This window comes from Heptranchias perlo, chromosome 2 (genome assembly GCF_035084215.1).
Source record: "Heptranchias perlo isolate sHepPer1 chromosome 2, sHepPer1.hap1, whole genome shotgun sequence".
NCBI classification, from domain to species: domain Eukaryota; kingdom Metazoa; phylum Chordata; class Chondrichthyes; order Hexanchiformes; family Hexanchidae; genus Heptranchias; species Heptranchias perlo.
The window spans coordinates 30,317,104-30,337,388 of record NC_090326.1 but is presented as its reverse complement, the minus strand read 5'-3'; the positions used below and the strand labels follow the sequence as shown (position 1 = coordinate 30,337,388).

Sequence of the window (20,285 nt, the reverse complement as noted above, 5' to 3'; positions counted from 1 at the left end):
GTGAAATCATGTTTGACAAATCTATTGGAGTTTTTTGAGGATGTAACTAGCAGGATAGATAAAGGGGAACCAATGGATGTTGTATATTTGGATTTTCAAAAGGAATTCGATAAGGTGCCACATAAAAGGTTGTTCCACAAAATAAGGGCTCATGGGGTTGGGGGTAATATGTTAGTATGGATAGAGGATTGGTTAACGGACAGAAAACAGTAGGAATAAACAGGTCATTTTCAGGTTGGCAGGCTGTAACTAGTGGGGTGCCACAAGGATCAGTGCTTGGGCCTCAGCTATTTACAATTTATATTAATGACTTAGATGAAGGGACCAAGTGTAATGTATCCAAGTTTGCTGGGGATACAAAGCTAGTTGGGAAAGGAAGCTGTGAGGATGACACAAAGTCGGCAAAGGGATATAGACAGGTTAAGCGAGTGGGCAAGAAGGCGGCAGATGGAGTATAATGTGGGGAATGGTGAGGTTATTCATTTTGGTAGGAAGAATAGAAAAACAGAATATTTTTTAAATGGTGAGAAACTATTAAATGTTGGCATTCAGAGAGTTGTGTGTCCTCGTACCAGAAACACAGAAAGGTAGCATGCAGGTACAGCAAGCAATTAGGATGGCAAATAGCATGTTGACCTTTATTGCAAGGGGTTGGGAGTACAAGAGTAAGGAAGTCTGACTACAATTGTACAGGGCTTTGGTGAGACTTCACCTGGAGTACTGTGTTCAGTTTTGGTCTCCTTATCTGAGGAAGGATATACTTGCCTTGGAGGCGGCGCAACGAATGTTTACTAGATTGAATCCTGGGATGAGAGAGTTGTCCTATGAGGAGAGATTAAGTAGAATGGGCCTACACTCTCTGGAGTTTAGAAGAATGAGAGGTAATCTCATTGAAACATAAGATTCCGAGGGGGTAGATGCTGAGACGTTGTTTCCTGTGGCCGGAGAGTCTAGAACTACGAAGCATAGTCGCAGGATAAGGGGTCAGCCATTTAAGACCGAGATGAGGAGTCTCCTCACTCACAGGGTTGTGAATCTTTGGAATTCTCTACCCAGAGGGCTGTGGATGCTCAGTCGTTGAGTATATTCAAGGCTGAGATAGATAGATTTTTGGACTCTAGGGGAATCAAGGGATATGTGGATCGGGCTGGAAAGTGGAGTTGGGGTCAAAGATCAGCCATAATCTTGTTGAATGGCGTAGCAGGATCGAGGGACCATATGGCCTACTCCTGCTCCTATTTATGTTATGTTCCTAGGACCTGATCTTCGCAGGCTAGATTCCCAGTATGGGTTAAGTTAGTTGATCTCAAGTGTTAGCAGCTATCCAAATGCCACAGTTGGCCTCAACACCCGAGCCAGAGAAGAGGGGTGGGGGGGGGGGAGGGGTGGGGGGGGGAGGGGTGGGGGAGGAAGATTCCATCTCAGGTCCCAGATACAGATTGGGATCCAAATGACTTCTACTGGAAACTGTGCAGGTATGGATGTTACAGGAGGACAAGATTGGGTTCAGCTGTGCAGGTCCCCTGTTGAGTAGCCCAACAATACTAACCAACTAGGTTCCATACTTGAAAAATGGCCACTTGGGCAGCACCCAAGGGTGCTGAGTGCCCAATGCTCGTGGAACCATAACCCAGCAGGAACCAGCACCATCAGAAGAAACTGACAAAAGAAATGTACAATTTGAATGAGATCGCAAAGATCTGAAAGGAGCTGATGAGCAAACCCCATAATACTCCTCCACAGAAGAATTCCACCAGTTTTAAAAGTCCTGGAGAACAGTTACGCCACCAAAAGCTAAGGACTGGCTACAAACTAGCTAACTGCATTGGTTTAAATTTAGTGGAGAAATATTGCAAGCCAAATTTGGCTGATTAGTTGCAACTGCCCCATTAAGAAAAGGGCATTGTGGATGCATGGCAGGACAGTTTGACAGCTTGTATCCACTCGAAGTACACGTGTTAAAATTTGGAAGCCATGCCCCTTACCAATGTGCCTCCAGGAGTTCTTTCAAGGTTCCATTGTCAGTCGCAGACATTCAAACCAGAGCCCCTGAACCCTACGTGTTCTGCCAAAGGATCTCATGGTGCCTTCAGGTGATCATATGAATGTCCACCCCGCATCAGTTTTCCGATTTTTTTTTTCTGCATTAGTTCACATTATTTCTGTTGCTGTATATGAATAAAACACATTTTCTGCAAGGACAGCACTATTTTCCTTTGGGTAGGTTTCTTATGGAAGATGGTTCACATGAGTGCACCATTAGTTCCAGGAGACCCCCTTCGGAAAGGGTTCTCGCCAGACAAAAAAGTGTGAAATCCACTGATGGAAGAAATCAAAATACTTTTAAGTTGCATTGATCCAATGTGTCCAACTTGTGCGACTATGATTTTATCGCCCAAGGGTCCATTTCTCTGACATTCTAAAAGGAAGCACTGCCTCTGCTGAAACTCACTACTTTAAAATAAAGGGCTGGGCGAAGTGGAAGGAGAGACAACACCTCCAATTTTGAAGGTTGAATGTTCAATGGTGCCAAATACAAGTCCATCCATGTGCTCATAAAACAACTCTGGCAAGTTACGGCTTTTTGTTTTTAAAAAAAGAGCTCTAACTGAATAGCAATTTAATTCCAAGCAGCTCTTTTGCGGGTAGGTAGTATTCTCTGGGACAGGTTCACCATATCAAGTGTAAAAGAAAATAGGTAATTCATCAAAAAAGTTTTCGTCAGAACAATTATTTGACAATCTTGCCACAGGTGCTCGTGATAAAAGGGAATTGGATAAATACTTGAACTGAAAAAATTTGCAGGGCTATGGGGAAAAGAGCAGAGGAGTGGGACCAAATGGAAAGCTCTGCCACAGGCATGATGGTCCGAATTGCCTCCGTTTGTGCTGTATCATTCTATGAACGAACACACACACATACACACAGTTTTATAATGAATAAATGGCTCACCTGCATATTTTGCTTTGTTATTTTCGTCCATGGACCAGAAACAATGGTCAAAAGCAAACACCTATTTATAAAATAAATCAAATTCAACTATTACTTGCGTAATAATTACAGAATATGCAATTGTCTAACAGCTTCTGATGAACTTTTTCCCCTCCCAGCAAAAAACAGCTTAAAAGCACTCTTGTTCTACCACAAAAAGCACCGCATAAGAAAAAAAAATCTACTTTTGCTCTAACGGTATTAAAAATGCACTGACCGGTCCTGAAAATTTTAAACAATGGGGATTTAAGAAAAATACAATACTCTAATAATAACCTTTTCAGTCAGAGCAGAATGACACTTTGGACAATAAATTGTAGGATTTATTTAAAGATAAATAGAACTAGAGACGTGCGCACACTTCTTAGCCAATGAATACAAACAGCAGAACCAGTAAAACACTGAAGTATGTCCATGCTGTCGCAACTTGAAATACATCTTAAGCTTGGTCCTTTGAGAGAGTGGGGCGGGGGGGGGGGGAAAGAGAGGAAATCTGCCGTACCAAGTTATAGCAGAACATGTTAGATTCCTCAGATACTACTGCCTGTGGTCTATTCTAGACTTATAATACTTCATATACTGCTTCATTGCACCAAAGTGCTTCAAACAATACAAGTAAGCAGAAGTGGTAGACATTCTGTGCAAGACAAGTGAATCGATTTTTTGGGTGGTTGTAATGGAGGGAGCAAGTTGGCCACAGCTTTGGTAAAATTCCTTGCTCTTCCACAAATAGGGCCGTAGCATCTTTAACGTCCAACTTCAAAATGCAGACAAGACCTCGGTTTAAAGTCTCACCCAAAAGCTTTTAAGAGAAATCCTTCCACAGCATGTCATGGACAGAGACTTGGGAGCGGGAAAGCAAAATTCACAACAGAAAAATTCTGCAAAAATACATTTGTCAATGATTCAAAATGAGTCAGAAAAACTGCATTAACTGAAACATATGTAGCTGCCTGGTTTCACCACTGAAGTACTATTTTTAAGGTTTCAATTATCCGTAAAATATGCAACCCAAAGCAATTAATTTCAACACTAAGCGTAAATACCAACACTGCCCCCCTCCCCACCCCACCTCCACCCCATGACAGAAAGGGAAACTTTGTTTAGTCCAATCTCAAACATCTTAATGTAAAGAATGAAACTAAAGCACTTTGGGGTCTGAGTTCACACCAGATCTTCTAAGTAGCAAGTGGTGTATGTGAATACAGAATAGGATTCAGAAACTACCAGAGTTTGGACTGAGAATAAATACATAATGATATGATCAACTGGAGGTCAAATGTAACAAATCACAGATTTTGGAATTTCTTCTTCTGAAAGATATTTGAATGTAAGAAAGCCACTCAGTAAACTGGAACAGATCACTTATCAGGAGCACGTAAACAAAAACCAATCAAGAAAGTTATTCAATAGGATTGCTTTGAGGCCTCAGGTTCAGATGAGCTGTGTCAGAATGTAAGGTTTCACTTCCTGTACATGCTAAACAATGACTCTCAAGAACTGAGTGACACAGCAGAATAGCAGGAATTTGCTGAAATGAAAAAAAATGGGAGAAAGAAAAAGATAGGTACATACGCACACATTCCCCGAGAGAGAAAAAGAAAGACAGAAAAGGAAAAATAGATTAATCAAAACCTAAGGCATCAGAATTCAGGTGCCCTAGGAACTAACCCAAACCAGGAGAATTTAGACTGCAAATTTCAATTGATTTTCACCCATGTTAGTACAACACAGCCTCAAAATTCAACTCGGTCAAAAGGAGGTTGATGTTAACACAATGTGACGATAAAGGAAGACTGAATGATAACAAATTTGAACAAAATGTCAGATTTAGTCTCATTTTTCTTAAAGGGATGCTTTACCTTCACAGGGAGTACTGAGTCAGTAAGTATCTTTGCAGATGATCTTTTGACAAAATGACCCCCGAAGCATTTGTTGAACGCTTCAGAAATTTAAATTGCTGCTTGCTCAACCATTCCCCACAGACTTACCGTTAGAATTACTCCAGTTATATATCAGATTTTTAAAAATAAAGACACACTGTTCTGCTGCTGCTCGTGGACATTTTTATATCCTTCAAAATAAACATACAGTAAGTCATGTACCCAAAGAAGTTAGCATACGTACCTTAGGCGCTTTCCTTAAACAGCGAGGTCAGTCCATCAGAGTAAAAATAACAGCGATGAGAAAGGCGTCAGATCCACCAGCACAATTTTTTTTGAAAGAAAGAAAAAGAAAACGTTAATTTCCTGAACATTTATCAAACATAAGACCCCGAAAAGCGGATGTTTATTTTTAATTTCAGACAACCACTTTTAAATTACAAGTACAGAAAATCATTTTAACCATTGTGCTACGCTTCACAGTGTACTCAGGAGTTCAGTTTCACATTACCTCATTTTTTAATTTGACAAATATTTCTGCAGTCCGCAAGGGAGGACGATGTGCAAAAATAATTTTTTGAAATGTCAGTCAAGGAGCAAACACAGCCAAAGACCACCTTTCTCTAATTAGGTCTCTAAAATAGTCTTGCACACGTGATCGATTGCATGAGGAAAACAGTTACATCTACAATCAATGTTTGGGAGAAATCAAGGCTATAATTACATCCTGAGACTCTGATGAATTGAAGTACAAGAGAGAAGCTTCAAATATTTACAAACATCAGAAGGACTCAGCGAATTGCAGCCTTGTGGAAACGTCCAAATTAGTGGCTATTTTATAGAAAATAAGGAGACAATAGTTTTGCTGCTGCTGCTCATGAGATCCAAGTTTATCTGTCAAATGCAACCCATAGTTCAAATAAACAATGACTGAGGTTATAATGATCACTTCTGAGATATCATAACTGTAAACAATAATGTGTTTAACAAAATTATATAATTGCACTTTGACAGCATGTTACCAAAGAATTCTCTGTACTCGTATTTTGCTACCATCTTACCTCAGCTTATTCCTGAACCCACTCAGTAAACAAACTTTATCCAATTAATTCTCAACAGCATGTGTTAAGTACATGCTCACATAATGTGTACCACTCTTTCAAACGTAGACTGTTTGTAAAATGCTAAAGTGCTCCCACATTACATTCTATGGACACTTGTTTTGCGAAGACCAGCTTTTGATTGGCATCATCCAAGACTGAAATCTAGCAACAGTAATTAACAAAGTTTCACGGTGAATTTTCCCACTTGTAATGCTACATAATTTGGCCAGCATCACCTGTGGTAAAAAGGTTCCGGCTGAAAGCAGTCACCCAATTCACCTTTACATGTAGTCTATTTGATCACTGTATCTCTAATCTGCACCGGCATGGTCTCGTTCCTCAAACACCAATGCATTCAGATAGCAAAACAAAGAAACTTAACTCTGAAACTGGAGTCTTCAACTTAAAGAAAGCCAATTACATAGGTATGAGGGGAGAGTTAGCTACGGTTGATTGGGAAATTAGATTAAAAGATATGGCAGTAAATAAGCAATGGCAACATTTAAAGAAATATTTCATAAATCTCAACAAATTTTTTTTTTTATTCATTCATGGGATGTGGGCATCGCTGGACAGCATTTATTGCCCATCCCTAATTGCCCTTGAGAAGGTGGTGGTGAGCCGCCTTCTTGAACCACTGCAGTCCGTGTGGTGAAGGTTCTCCCACAGTGCTGTTAGGCAGGGAGTTCCAGGATTTTGACCCAGCGACGATGATGGAACGGCAATATATTTCCAAGTCGGGATGGTGTGTGTCTTGAAGGGGAATGTGCAGGTGGTGTTGTTCCCATGTACCTGCTGCCCTTGTCTTTCTAGGTGGTAGAGGTCACGGGTTTGGGAGGTGCTGTCGAAGAAGCCTTGGCGAGTTGCTGCAGTGCATCCTGTGGATGGTGCACACTGCAGCCACGGTGCGCCGGTGGTGAAGAGAGTGAATGTTTAGGGTGGTGGATGAGTACCAATCAAGCGGGCTGCTTTGTCCTGAATGGTGTCGAGCTTCTCGAGTGTTGTTGGAGCTGCACTCATCCAGGCAAGTGGAGAGTATTCCATCACACTCCTGACTTGTGCCTTGTAGATGGTGGAAAGGCTTTGGGGAGTCAGGAGGTGAGTCACCTGCCACAGAATATCCAGCCTCTGACCTGCTCTTGTAGCCACAGTATTTATGTGGCTGGTCCAGTTAAGTTTCTGGTCAATGGTGACCCCCAGGGTGTTGATGGTGGGGGATTCGGCGATGGTAATGCCGTTGAACGTCATGGGGAGGTGGTTAGACTCTCTCTTGTTGGAGATGGTCATTGCCTGGCACTTATTTGGCACGAATATTACTTGCCACTTATGAGCCCAAGCCTGGATGTTGTCCAGGTCTTGCTGCATGCGGGCACGAGCTGCTTCGTTATCTGAGGGATTGCGAATGGAACTGAACACCATGCAATCAGCAGCGAACATCCCCATTTCTGACCTTATGATGGAGGGATAGGTCATTGATGAAGCAGCTGAAGATGGTTGGGCCAAGGACAATGCCCTGAGGAACTCCTGCAGCAATGTCATAGTATACATTCCATTGAAAAATAAAACCTCCACGGGAAAAGTAATCCATCCGTGGCTAACTAAAGAAGGATAGTATTAGATTAAAGGAAGAGGCTTTTAATGATGCCAAGAGTAGGAGGATTGGGAGAGTTTTAGGAAGCAAAGGATGACCAAAAAATTGATTGAGAAAATAGAATCAGAGTAAACTAACAAGAAATTTAAAAATGGATCATAAGAACTTCACCAAGTATGTAAAAGGGAAGAGAGTAGCAAAAGTAAACGTGGGTCCCTTAGAGGCTGAGACAGGAGAACTTATAATAGGGAAAAAAGAAATGGCAGAGACGTTAAACAAATATTTTGTATGTGTCCTCACAGTAGAAGACACAAAAAGCATACCAGAAATAATGGGGAACCAAGGGACTAATGCGAGTGAGGAACTTCAAGTAATTATTAGAAAAAAGATACTGGAAAAATTAATGGGACTAAAAGCTGATGAATCCCCTGGACCTGATGACCTACATCCTAGGGTGCTAAAACAGGTGGCTGCTGAGATAGCGGATGCATTGGTTTTGATCTTCCAGAATTCCCTCGATTCTAGAATGGTGCCAGTGGATTGGAAGGCAGAAAATGTAACATCTCTATTCAAGAAAGGAGGGAGAGAGAGAACAGGGAACTACAGGCCAGTTAGCCTGACATCAGTAGTTGGGAAAATGCTGGAATCCATTAGTAAGAATGTGGTAACAGGGCACTTAGAAAATCATAATATTAGGCAGAGTGAACATGGTTTTATGAAAGGGAAATTGTGCTTGACAAATCTACTGGAGTTTCTTGAGGATGTAACTAGCAGGAGTAGATAAAGGGGAACCAGTGGATGTAGTATATTTGGATTTTCAAAAGGCATTCGATAAGGTGCCACATAAAAGGTTGTTACACAAGATAAGGGCTCATGGGGTTGGGGGTAATATATTAGCATGGATAGAGGATTGGTTAACGGACAGAAAACAGTAGGAATAAACAGGTCATTTTCAGATTGGCAGGCTGTAACTAGTGGGGTGCCACAAGGATCAGTGCTTGGGCCTCAGCTATTTACAATTTATATTAATGATTTAGATGAAGGGGCCAAGTGTAATGTATCCAAGTTTGCTGACGATACAAAGCTAGGTGGGAAAGTAAGCTGTGAGGAGGACACTAAGAGTCTGCAAAGGGACATACACAGGTTAAGTGAGTAGACAAGGTGGCAGATGGAGTATAATATGGGCAAATGTGAGGTTATTTACTTTGGTAGGAAGAATAGAAAAGCAGGATATTTTTTAGATGAGAAACTATTAAATGTTAGTGTTCACAGAGGTTTGGATGTTCTTGTACATGAAACACAGAGTTAACATGCAGGTAAAGCAAGCAATTAAGGCGGCAAATGATATGGTGGCCTTTATTGCAAGGGGGCTGGAGTATCATAGAATCATGGAATGGTTAAAGCACATAAGGAGGCTATTCGACCCATCGAACCCGTGCCGGCTCTTTGTAAGAGAAATCCAGTTAATCTCATTCTCCCGCCCTTTCCCCATGGCCATGCAAATGTTTTTCCTTCAAGTATTTATCCAATTCCTTTTTGAAAGCCATGATTGAATCTTCTTCCACCACCTTTTCAGGCAGCGCATTCCAGATCATAACTACTCGCTGCATAAAAAAGTTTTTCCTCACATTGGCAAAACAACCAAAGGCAATCACCTTAAATCTGTGTCCTTTGGTTCTCGACCCCTCCACCAATGGGAACAGTTTCTCTTTATTTACTTTATCTAAACCCATCATGATTTTCAACACTTCTATCAAATCTCCTCTCAACTTTCTCTGCTCTAAGGAGAACAACCCCAGCTTCTCCATTCTATCCACGTAACTGAAGTCCCTCATCCCTGGAACCATTCTAGTAAATCTTTTCTGCACCCTCTCTAAGGCCGTCCTAAAGTGCAGTGCCCAGAATTGGACACACTACTCCAGTTGTGACCAAACCAGTGTTTTATAAAAGGTTCAACATAACTTCCTTGCTTTTGTACTTTATGCCTCTAATTATAAAGCCTAGGATCCTGTATGCATTTTTAACCGCTTTCTCAACCTGTCCTGCCACTTCAAAGATTTGTGCACATGTACCCCCAGGTCTCTCTGTTCCTACAACCCCTTTAAAATTGTACCATTTAGTTTATATTGCCTCTCCTCGTTCTTCCTGCATAAATGTATCACTTCGCACTTCTCTGCATGAAATTTCATGTGCCATGTGTCTGCCCATTCCACTATGTCCTCTTGAAGTCTATTACTATCCTCCTCACTGTTTACTACACTTCCAAGTTTTGTGTCATCTACAAATTTTGAAATTGTGCCCTGTACACCCAAGTCCAAGTCATTAATATATAATCAAAAAAAGCAATGGCCCTAGTACCGACCCCTGGGGAACACCACTGTATATCTTCCTCCAGTCCGAGAAACAACCGTTCACCACTCCTCTGTTTCCGGTCACTTAGCCAATATTGTATCCATGCTGCCATTGCCCCTTTTATTCCATGGGCTTCAATTTTGCTGACAAGCCTATTATGTGGCACTTTATCAAACACCTATTGAAAGTCCATGTATACAAGATAACCACATTGCCCTCATCAACCCTCTCTGTTACCTCATCAAAAAAACTCAATCAATTAAGTTAAACACAATTTGCCTTTAACAAATTCGTGCTGGCTTGCCTTTATTAATCCGCACTTGTCCAAGTGACTATTAATTTTGTTCTGGATTATCATTTCCAAAAGCTTTCCCACCACTGAGGTTAAACTGACCAGCCTGTGGCTGCTGGGTTTATCCTTACACCCTTTTTTGAACAAGTGTAACATTTGCAATTCTCCAGTCCTCTGGCACCACCCCCGTATCTAAGGAGGATTGAAAGATTATGGCCAGCACTTCTGCAATTTCTACCCTTACTTCCCTCAGCAACGTAGGATGCATCCCATCCAGACCGGGTGCCTTATCTACTTTGAAGTACAGCCAGCCTTTCTAGTAACCCCTCTATCAATTTTTAGCCCATCCAGTTTCTCAACTACCTTCTCTTTGACTGTGACTTTGGCAGCATCTTCTTCCTTGGTAAAGACAGATGCAAAGTACTCATTTAGTACCTCAGCTACACCCTCTGCCTCTATGCGCAGATCTCCTTTTTGGTCCCTAATCGGCCCCACCCCTCCTCATACTACCTGTTTACTATTTATATGCCTATAGAAGATTTTTGGATTCCCTTTGATGTTAGCCGCCAGTCTATTCTCATACTCTCTCTTTGCCTCTCATTTCCTTTTTCACTTCTCCTCTGTACTTTCTATATTCAGCTTGGTTCTCACTTGTATTATTAACCTGACATCAGTCATATGCCCCTTTTTTCTGCTTCATCTTACTCTCTGTTTCATCATCCAAGGTGCTCTGGCTTTGGTTGCCCTACCTTTCCCCCTCATGGAAATGTACCTAGACTGTACCTGAACCACCTCCTCTTTAAAGGCCACCCACTGTTCAATTACAGTTTTACAGCTAATCTTTGATTCCAATTTACCCGGGCCAGATCCGTTCTCAAACCACTGAAATTGGCCCTCCTCCAATTAAGCATTTTTACTCCAGTTTGCTCCTTGTCCTTTTTCATAACTAATCTAAACCTTATGATACTATGATCACTGTTCCCTAAATGTTCCCCCACTGACACTTGCTCCACCTCATTCCCCAGAACCAGATCAAGCAATGCCTCCTTCCTCGTTGATCCGACTGATCAAGAATGTTCTCCTGAACACACTTCATAAATTTTTCCCCCTCTTTGCCCTTTACACTATTATCCAGTCTATATTAGGATAGTTGAAGTCCCCCATTATCACTATAGTTCTTGCACCTCTCTAATTTCCCTGCAAATTTGCTCCTCTATACCCTTCCTACTAATTGGTGGCCTATCGAATACAGCCAGTAGTGTAATGGCGCCTCTATTATTTCTTAACTCTAACCAAACAGATTCTGTCCTTGACCCCTCCAGGACATCCTCTCTCACCAGCACTGCAATATTCTCCTTCATCAGTACTGCCGCCCCCCTCTCCTTTTTTTTCCCTTCCCCATCTTTTCTGAACACCTTGTATCCAGGAATATTTAGTACCCAATCCTGCCTTTTTTTGAGCCAGGTCTCCGTTATCACCACTACATTATATTCCCATGTGGCAATTCGCGCCTGCAGCTCACCAACCTTATTTACCACACTTTGTGCGTTTACACACGAAGGAGTACAAGTGTAAGGAAGTCTTGCTGCATTGTACAGGGATTTGGTGAGACCACACCTGGAATACTGTGTAAAGTTTTGGTCTCCTTACCTAAGGAAGGATATACTTGCCTTAAAAGGCAGTGCAACGAAGGTTTACTAGATTGATTCCTGGGATGAGAAGGTTGTCGAATGAGGAGAGATTGAGTAGAATGGGCCTACACTCTCTGGAGTTTAGGAGAATGAGAGGTGATCTCATTGAAACATAAAAGATTCTGAGAGGGCTTGACAGGGTCGATGCAGAGAGGCTGTTTCCCCTGGCTGGAGAGACTAGAACTAGGGGCATAATCTTAGGATAAGAGGTTGACCATTTAAAACTGAGATGAGGTGGAATTTCTTCACTTCAATCTTTGGAATTCTCTGTCCTACTATCTGAGTCTTGAATATACTCAGTCGTTGAGTATATTCAAGACTCAGATAGTAGGACAGATTTTTGGACACTAAGGTAATCAAGGCATATGGGGATTTGGCGGGAAAGTGGAGTTGAGATTGAAGATCAGCCATGATTTTAGTGAATGGCAGAGCAGGCTCGAGGGGCCTTGTAGCCTATTCCTGCTCCTATTTCTTATGTTTCTTGGTCTAAGATTACGTTTTTAACAGCGCACTTCAAGTAACTTATTGAAAATGTCTTTGCTCCAATAAGTATTCTTTAGTAAGTGCAAGTTCAATAGATATTTATGAAACCACAGTGTCACAAAACCACAAAAGAATATTTTCACCACAAGAAAACTCGACCACAAGAAAGTCTGACCCACAAAGCCCAGTGATGAAAATATGCAACAATGCTTGCTCTCGGTCCTAAGACACTAAGCAAAGCCCGTAAAGCATGCAGACCACGATTCGTAAATCAGCTCATCTTCTGCCCTCACTTGACTCCCCACGAGGACTGCAGTGAACAGTGCAACCTTTCTGCTTAGAGGTGGAAGTTATAGCTATGGAGGAGGGGCTGCAACAGCTGTTTGGATGTTACATCAGTGTTCAAATTTCACAAACAACCCTTGGCAATTTGAAGTTTAATATATTCCAAACGACCACTGCAATAAAATCGATCATGATTTTAGCAGTTTTCTCATAATATTTTTTTTTAAAACAAGTTTCTGACGTGTGGCAAACGGCCACAAATTAGCCTTATATAACCACTCAAAACTGTAAAGATTGATGCACCATGTAACCAGTCACTTGCCTTTCGCAAAATGCTTCAATCAGAAGTGTTGCTACTTTTTTTTAAAAAAAAGGAATGGAGGGTGCTAGAACCATGGAAAAGCTGTTCCTTTACATCAACATTTCTTGGTAAGACTTTGCAGATGTATTCCCCAAACTAAAACTATTTCCCATACATTCATAAGGGCATTACAAATTAAAAGACCTTTCTCATACATTGATAGAATATCAGACAATAAAAGGCCTCTCATACATTAGTAGGGTTAAATACTTAATATATTGTTTATCCATGGCATTGTAATCAAGAGCAATCAGATGTTTTGGAGTTAAGTATATAACAGAGTGGGATTTGATTACAAGGTGCCCGAATGGTGAGAATGATACCACCATGTAATGGCAAACATTATTCCATTTGTACAAGCAACTGGAAAAATCTCAGTCACCACATTTAAAGAGAATCTAATTAGCTTGGAGAACATGTGTTCTGTAAACCAATTCCCCTTTACTGCAGCTCACGATCCATTTACCTTAACATTCTTTTGCAAAAATTTCCAGCACTGCACCTTCATCTTCTCCCAAAGAAACTGCTTGCAAATTAACCGTTAATCCTAGAATGCATCAGCAACTCCAATTGTTTCAAAAGATCCCCAGATGACATAAGTATTTGAAGTACTGTATATTGTCATGTCCCAGCTGAATGGCTATTGTTATCTGGGGACAGAACACAGTAAGCAGGTGTCAGCCATGGCTCAATGGTAGCACTCACCGCAGAGTCAGACGGCTGTGGAGGGGGTTTGAGGCTCACTCCAGAGACTTGAGCACATAATCCAGGTTGATACACTAGTGCAGTACTGAGGGAGTTCTGCACTGTCGGAGGTGCCGTATTTTGGAAGAGATATTAAAATGAAGTCCCTTATGCTCTCTCATGTGGATGTAAAAGTTCCTATGGCTATTCAAAAAGGAGCAGGGAAATCCTTCCCAGGGCCCTGGCCAATATTTATCCCTCAACCATCACCACAAACAGATTATCTGGTACATCAATTTAATTGCTGTTTGTGGGATCTTGCTGTGCACAAATTAGCTGTCGCGTTGGCCTAGATTACAACACTGACTACACTTCAAAAGTACTTCAATGGCTGTAAAGCACTTTGGAACATCCTCAGGTAATGAAAGGTGCAATATAAATGCCAAGGCCAAAAATTTTTATTTTACAGTTTTGAAAATAAGACAGGTGTCTGAAACCGCAAGGTGCCTCTCTTTTCTGAAATCTATTATATATATTGAAAAATTGCTGTTGCATAGAAGGTATAGCAACTTTTCTATCACAACAGGACCTTTTCAGTTCTGGGTTATCAGTAATCTGTTGTTTTTTCAAAAATAGAAACATACACAAGGTTGACGGCTAAAAAAAATCTCCCAATTCAAGGTCTGTGGTTTGGACATTATAAACAATATAGAAATATGGTAAGAAATGGTTCGCACATTTCACACCGAGTTTACTGAGGTGTTAGTGGCATTGTATTCCAATGTATACATCTTATGCAGTTGTTTGCAAACCCACAGTAAATTTGCCAGATACATTAACAGGGAACCCTTTTTATTTTTGCAGGGTCTCTCTGGAGGCCAGCCTCAGTAAATCTGCCAAGTTAACTCTGAGTTGCCGCCAGCTACACAAGACCCATACATCAGCTTTTTAGACCCGTAATTAATGGATAAACTCGGACATTCCTCTACAAAGCTGACAAGTCTGCTTAAAGAAAAACCTCAGTGACTAGCCCAGGAATACTAAAGTTTCATGGGCGTGGCTCTATTTTGATGCTCAATACTAAGTTCCAATACAGCAGGTCTTCCTTCCCACTCTTCTTCCCACCTCCTCTCCCAAAGAAATACTTCAAACAAAAATATTTACACTCAACCAGTAATATTAGGCTGATTATCTCAGCTCTTCCTCTTCAGTTGCAACTCTCCTCACAACTTTCTGCTGTTCATTTACTGCTCTCCCGATCCACCTCTACCGTTGTCCAGCTACACATGACTGCCTTTCCATTCTTACTAATCCAATGGCAGCCAGAGTAAAAACGGCTTCTCATCCCAGTCCCGCACTATTAATCTCCTGTCTCCAAGGATTCTTCTTCAGCCCCTTCCAATTCCTCATCGACATTGTGCTCCCCTTGGCAACATCATCTGCAGATATGGGGTCAGCTTCCACATGTACGTTGATGACACCCAGCTCTACCTCTCATCACTTGTCTCGATTCCTCCACTGTCTTTGTGCTGTCAGACCGCATGCTCGACATCCAGTCTTGGATGAGCCGTAAATTCGTCCAGCTAAAAATCGGGGAAAACTGAAGTAATCATCTTCAGTCCACACCATGAACTCCATAATCTTGCCACTGACTCCATCACCCTCCAGCCACCATTTCAGGTTAAATCAGACTGTTTGCGACTTCAACTTCCTACTGACCCCAAGATTAAATTCTGACCCCATATCCTCTCTATCACAAGGACCACATACTCCACTTTTGTAAAATGGCCAACCTCTGGCCTCATCTATACTTTTATCATGTCCAGTTTCAATTACTTGAATGCTTTTCTGGCCAGCCTCCGATTCTCCACCCTCCAGCTCATCCAAAGCTCTGCTGCCCACATCCTATCCTACACTCACCCATCACACCTATCCTCATTGACTTGCATTGGCTCTTGATTCCCCCAACACCTCAAACTTAAAATTCTCATCCTTATGTTTATGTCCCTTCATGGACTCATCGCTCCCTGATTTTATAACCTTCACCAGTCTCAGTCACACCACTGCAAACTTTCAGTTCCTCTGCCTTCTTCTGCATTTCCCAACTTTTGCCCCACTATTGGACGACATGCCATCAGCCACCTCGATCCCTCTCTCTGGAATTCCTTCCTTAAGGCCCTCTGCCTTCCCCTCCTCCTTCAAGAGCCTTAAACCAACCTCTTTGACCATTTTTTTGTTTTCAATCTTATTCTCTCCTCCTTTGGCTCAGTGTTAGGTTTTCCTTATGCCTCTATGAAGCGCCCTGGAACATTTTTCTATTTTAAAGGTGCTACATAAATGCAAGTTGATGTTGACCCAATGCAGTGGAGGAAAACCCCAACCATCTGCAGCAACACCACTAATGTGCAATTATTTTCTTCCACCATGTTCTATTTTCACGAAACACAGTATTTTGAGATGAAATACTTCACATTTTAAATCTGACTTTCTAAACCGCAGCACGGATAAGATATACGACAGCTTGGCTCAGGTGGCAGCATTTTCACCCCAGGAGTCTCCCTCCAGGACTTGAACACAATCAAGCTGATATTTCAGTCCAGCATTGAGGGGCTGCTATAGAGTTGTTAAACTGCGGCCCTCTCTCCCTGTTTCCATGGGCACTGCTGAAAGAGCAGGGAGTTCTCCCAGTATATTGGCCAACATTCCTCCCCCTCGCAAAATTAGAAGAATTGGTCATTCATCTCGTTACTGTTTGTGGGGCATTGTGCACAAATTTGCTGCTGCATTCGCCTACGTAACAACACTGACTACTTTCCAAAGCAATTCTTTTTTTTTTATTTTATTCGTTCATGGGATGTGGGCGTCGCTGGCCATCCCTAATTGCCCTCGAGAAGGTGGTGGTGAGCCGCCTTCTTGAACCGCTGCAGTCCATGTGGTGACGGTTCTCCCACAGTGCTGTTAGGAAGGGAGTTCCAGGATTTTGACCCAGCGACGATGAAGGAACGGCAATATATTTCCAAGTCGGGATAGTGTGTGACTTGGAGGGGAACGTGCAGGTGATGTTGTTCCCACGTGCCTGCTGCTCTCGTCCTTCTAGGTGGTAGAGGTCGCGGGTTTGGGAGGTGCTGTCGAAGAAGCCTTGGCGAGTTGCTGCAGTGCATCCTGTGGATGGTACACACTGCAGCCACTGTGCGCCGGTGGTGAAGGGAGTGAGTGTTTAGGGTGGTGGATGGGGTGCCAATCAAGCGGGCTGATTTATCTTGGATGGTGTCAAGCTTCTTGAGTGTTGTTGGAGCTGCACTCATCCAGGCAAGTGGAGAGTATTCCATCACACTCCTGATTTGTGCCTTGTAGATGGTGGAAAGGCTTTGGGGAGTCAGGAGGTGAGTCACTCGCCGCAGAATACCCAGCCTCTGACCTGCTCTCGTAGCCACAGTATTTATATGGCTGGTCCAGTTAAGTTTCTGGTCAATGGTGACCCCCAGGATGTTGATGGTGGGGGATTTGGCGATGGTAATGCCGTTGAATGTCAAGGGGAGGTGGTTAGACTCTCTCTCTTGTTGGAGATGGTCATTGCCTGGCACTTATCTGGCACGAATGTTACTTGCCACTTATGAGCCCAAGCCTGGATGTTGTCCAGGTCTTGCTGCATGCGGGCTCGGACTGCTTCATTATCTGAGGGGTTGCGAATGGAACTGAACAAACAAATCATCAACAAACATCCCCATTTCTGACCTTATGATGGAGGGAAGTTCATTGATGAAGCAGCTGAAGATGGTTGGGCCAAGGACACTGCCCTGAGGAACTCCTGCAGCAATGTCCTGGGGCTGAGATGATTCGCCTCCAACAACCACTACCATCTTCCTTTGCGCTAGGTATGACCCCAGCCACTGGAGTGTTTTCCCCCTGCTTCCCATTGACTTCAATTTTACTAGGGCTCCTTGGTGCCACACTCGGTCAAATGCTGCCTTGATGTCAAGGGCAGTCACTCTCCCCTCACCTCTGGAATTCTTTTGTCCATGTTTGGACCAAGGCTGTAATGAGGTCTGGAGCCGAGTGACCCAAACTGAGCATCGGTGAGCAGGTTATTGGTGAGTAAGTGCTGCTTGATAGCACTGTCGACGACACTTTCCATCACTTTGCTGATGATTGAGAGTAGACTGATGGGGCGGTAATTGGCCGGATTGGATTTGTCCTGCTTTTTGTGGACAGGACATACCTGGGCAATTTTCCACATTGTCAGGTAGATGCCAGTGTTGTAGCTGTACTGGAACAGCTTGGCTAGAGGCGCAGCTAGTTCTGGAGCACAAGTCTTCAGCACTACAGCTGGGATGTTGTCGGGGCCCATAGCCTTTGCTGTATCCAGTGCACTCAGCCGTTTCTTGATATCACACGGAGTGAATCGAATTGGCTGAAGACTGGCTTCCGTGATGGTGGGGGTATCGGGAGGAGGCAGAGATGGATTTTCCACTCGGCACTTCTGGCTGAAGATGGTTGCAAAGGCTTCAGCCTTGTCTTTTGCACTCACGTGCTGGACTCTGCCATCATTGAGGATGGGGATGTTTGCAGAGCCTCCTCCTCCCGTTCGTTGTTTAATTGTCCACCACCATTCATGATTGGATGTGGCAGGACTGCAGAGCTTTGATCTGATCCGTTGGTTGTGGAATCGCTTAGCTCTGTCCATAGCATGTTGCTTCTGCTGTTTAGCATGCATGTAGTCCTGAGTTGTAGCTTCACCAGGTTGGCACCTCATTTTTTAGGTACGGCCGTTGCTGCTCCTGGCATGCTCTTCTACACTCCTCATTGAACTAGGGTTGATCCCCTGGCTTGTTGGTAATGGTAGAGTGAGGAATATGCCGGGCCATGAGGTTACAGATTGTGCTGGAATACAATTCTGCTGCTGCTGATGGCCCACAATGCCTCATGGATGCCCAGTTTTGAGCTGCTAGATCTGTTCTGAATCTATCCCATTTAACACTGTGGTAGTGCCACACAACACGTTGGATGGTGTCCTCAGTGCGAAGACGGGACTTCATCTCCACGAGGCCTGTGCGGTGGTCACTCCTACCAATACAGTCATGGACAGATGCATTTGCGACAGGTAGATTGGTGAGGACGAGGTCAAATAAGTTTTTCCCCTCGTGTTGGTTCGCTCACTACCTGCTGCAGGCAACCGTTTAGAGCCTTCCCGCCATTGTAAACCGAGGGGCTGCAATCAGGGAAAAACCCCCTCGGGCAGAAAGTAATATTCAAATTGCTGTAATGTACCTGTAATGAATCTGAAATGAATCTGCAAGCAATAATCTGTGTTGAGTCTGATGCAATGAGACACCATAGAGTGTCATGAACTGTAATTATGTCCAATGTGTTCATTGTACTGTACTTGACGTAACCTGCAAATTGTATAATCTGTATTGTGTACGTTTGGAAAGTGATATGACAACTGTATTGTATGTACTGCTGCAAATTTTATGAATAAAGTATATTTTTTGAAAAAAAAAACCTGCTGCAGGCCCAGTCTGCCAGCTATGTCCTTCAGGGCTCAGCCAGCTTGGTCAGTAGTGGTGCTACCGAGCCACTCTTGGTGATGGACATTGAAGTCCCCCACCCAGAGTACATTTTGTGCCCTTGCTACCCTCAGTGCTTCCTCCAAGTGGTGCTCAACATGGAGGAGGACTGATTCATCAGCTGTGGGAGGACGGTAAGTGGTAATCAGCAGGAGGTTTCCTTGCCCATGTTTGACCTGATGCCATGAGATTTCATGGGGTCCAGAGTCAATGTTGAGGACTCCCAGGGCCACTCCCTCCTGACTGTATATCACTGTACCGCCACCTCTGGTCGGTCTGTCCTGCCAGTGGGACAAGTCCCCAGATGTTAGTGAGGAGGACTTTGCTGGGTCGACTGGGCTTGGTTTGCCGTTGTCATGTCCGGTGCCTAGTGGTCCGATGCCGGGTGGTCCGTCTGGTTTTATTCTTATTATGACTTTTCGTGGCGAGATTTTACAACTGAGTGGCTTGCTAGGCCATTTCAGAGGGCAATTAAGAATCAACCACATTGCTGTGGGTCTGGAGTCACATGTCGGCCAGACCGGGTAAGGACGGCAGGTTTCCTTCCCTGAGGGACATTCGTGAACCAGATGGGTTTTTACGACAATCCGGTAGTTTCATGGCCACCATTACTGATACTAGTATTTTAATTCCAGATTTTTATTTAATTAATTAATTGAATTTAAATTTGCCAGCTGCCGTGGCGGGATTTGAACTCATGACTCCAGATTTTAGTCCAGGCCCCTGGATTACTAGTCCAGTAACATAACCACTATGTACCGTACCCTGTATATTCACTGTACATAAAGTGCTTTTGGGATGTTGAGGAATGTAATAAGACAGCAGCTTGCATTTATCTAACGCCTTTAACACAGAAAAACGTCTCAAGGTTCTTCACAGAGGCATAATCAAAAAGTGGCTGCTGAGCCATGAAAGGAGATAGTGGGAGGAGTGACCAAAAGCTTGGTCAAAGAGACGAGTTTGTACAGTGGGTCTTAAAAGGAGGAAATGGAGGTGGAGGGG

At 43.1% G+C, this 20,285-nt stretch overlaps 1 protein-coding gene across 4 annotated transcripts in view; it reads right to left on the bottom strand.

The window, feature by feature from the left end:
* Positions 1-20,285, bottom strand: part of kif13a (kinesin family member 13A) — a 268,194-nt gene that overhangs the window by 163,840 nt on the left and 84,069 nt on the right. For all 4 annotated transcript variants that reach the window (XM_068001653.1, XM_068001655.1, XM_068001654.1 and 1 more), the window contains exons 3-4: positions 5,119-5,131; positions 2,953-3,013 (exon numbers count right to left, since the gene is read on the bottom strand). In XM_068001653.1, coding sequence (XP_067857754.1) covers positions 2,953-3,013; positions 5,119-5,131 — 74 coding nt within the window. The remainder of the gene's footprint in view (positions 1-2,952; positions 3,014-5,118; positions 5,132-20,285) is intronic.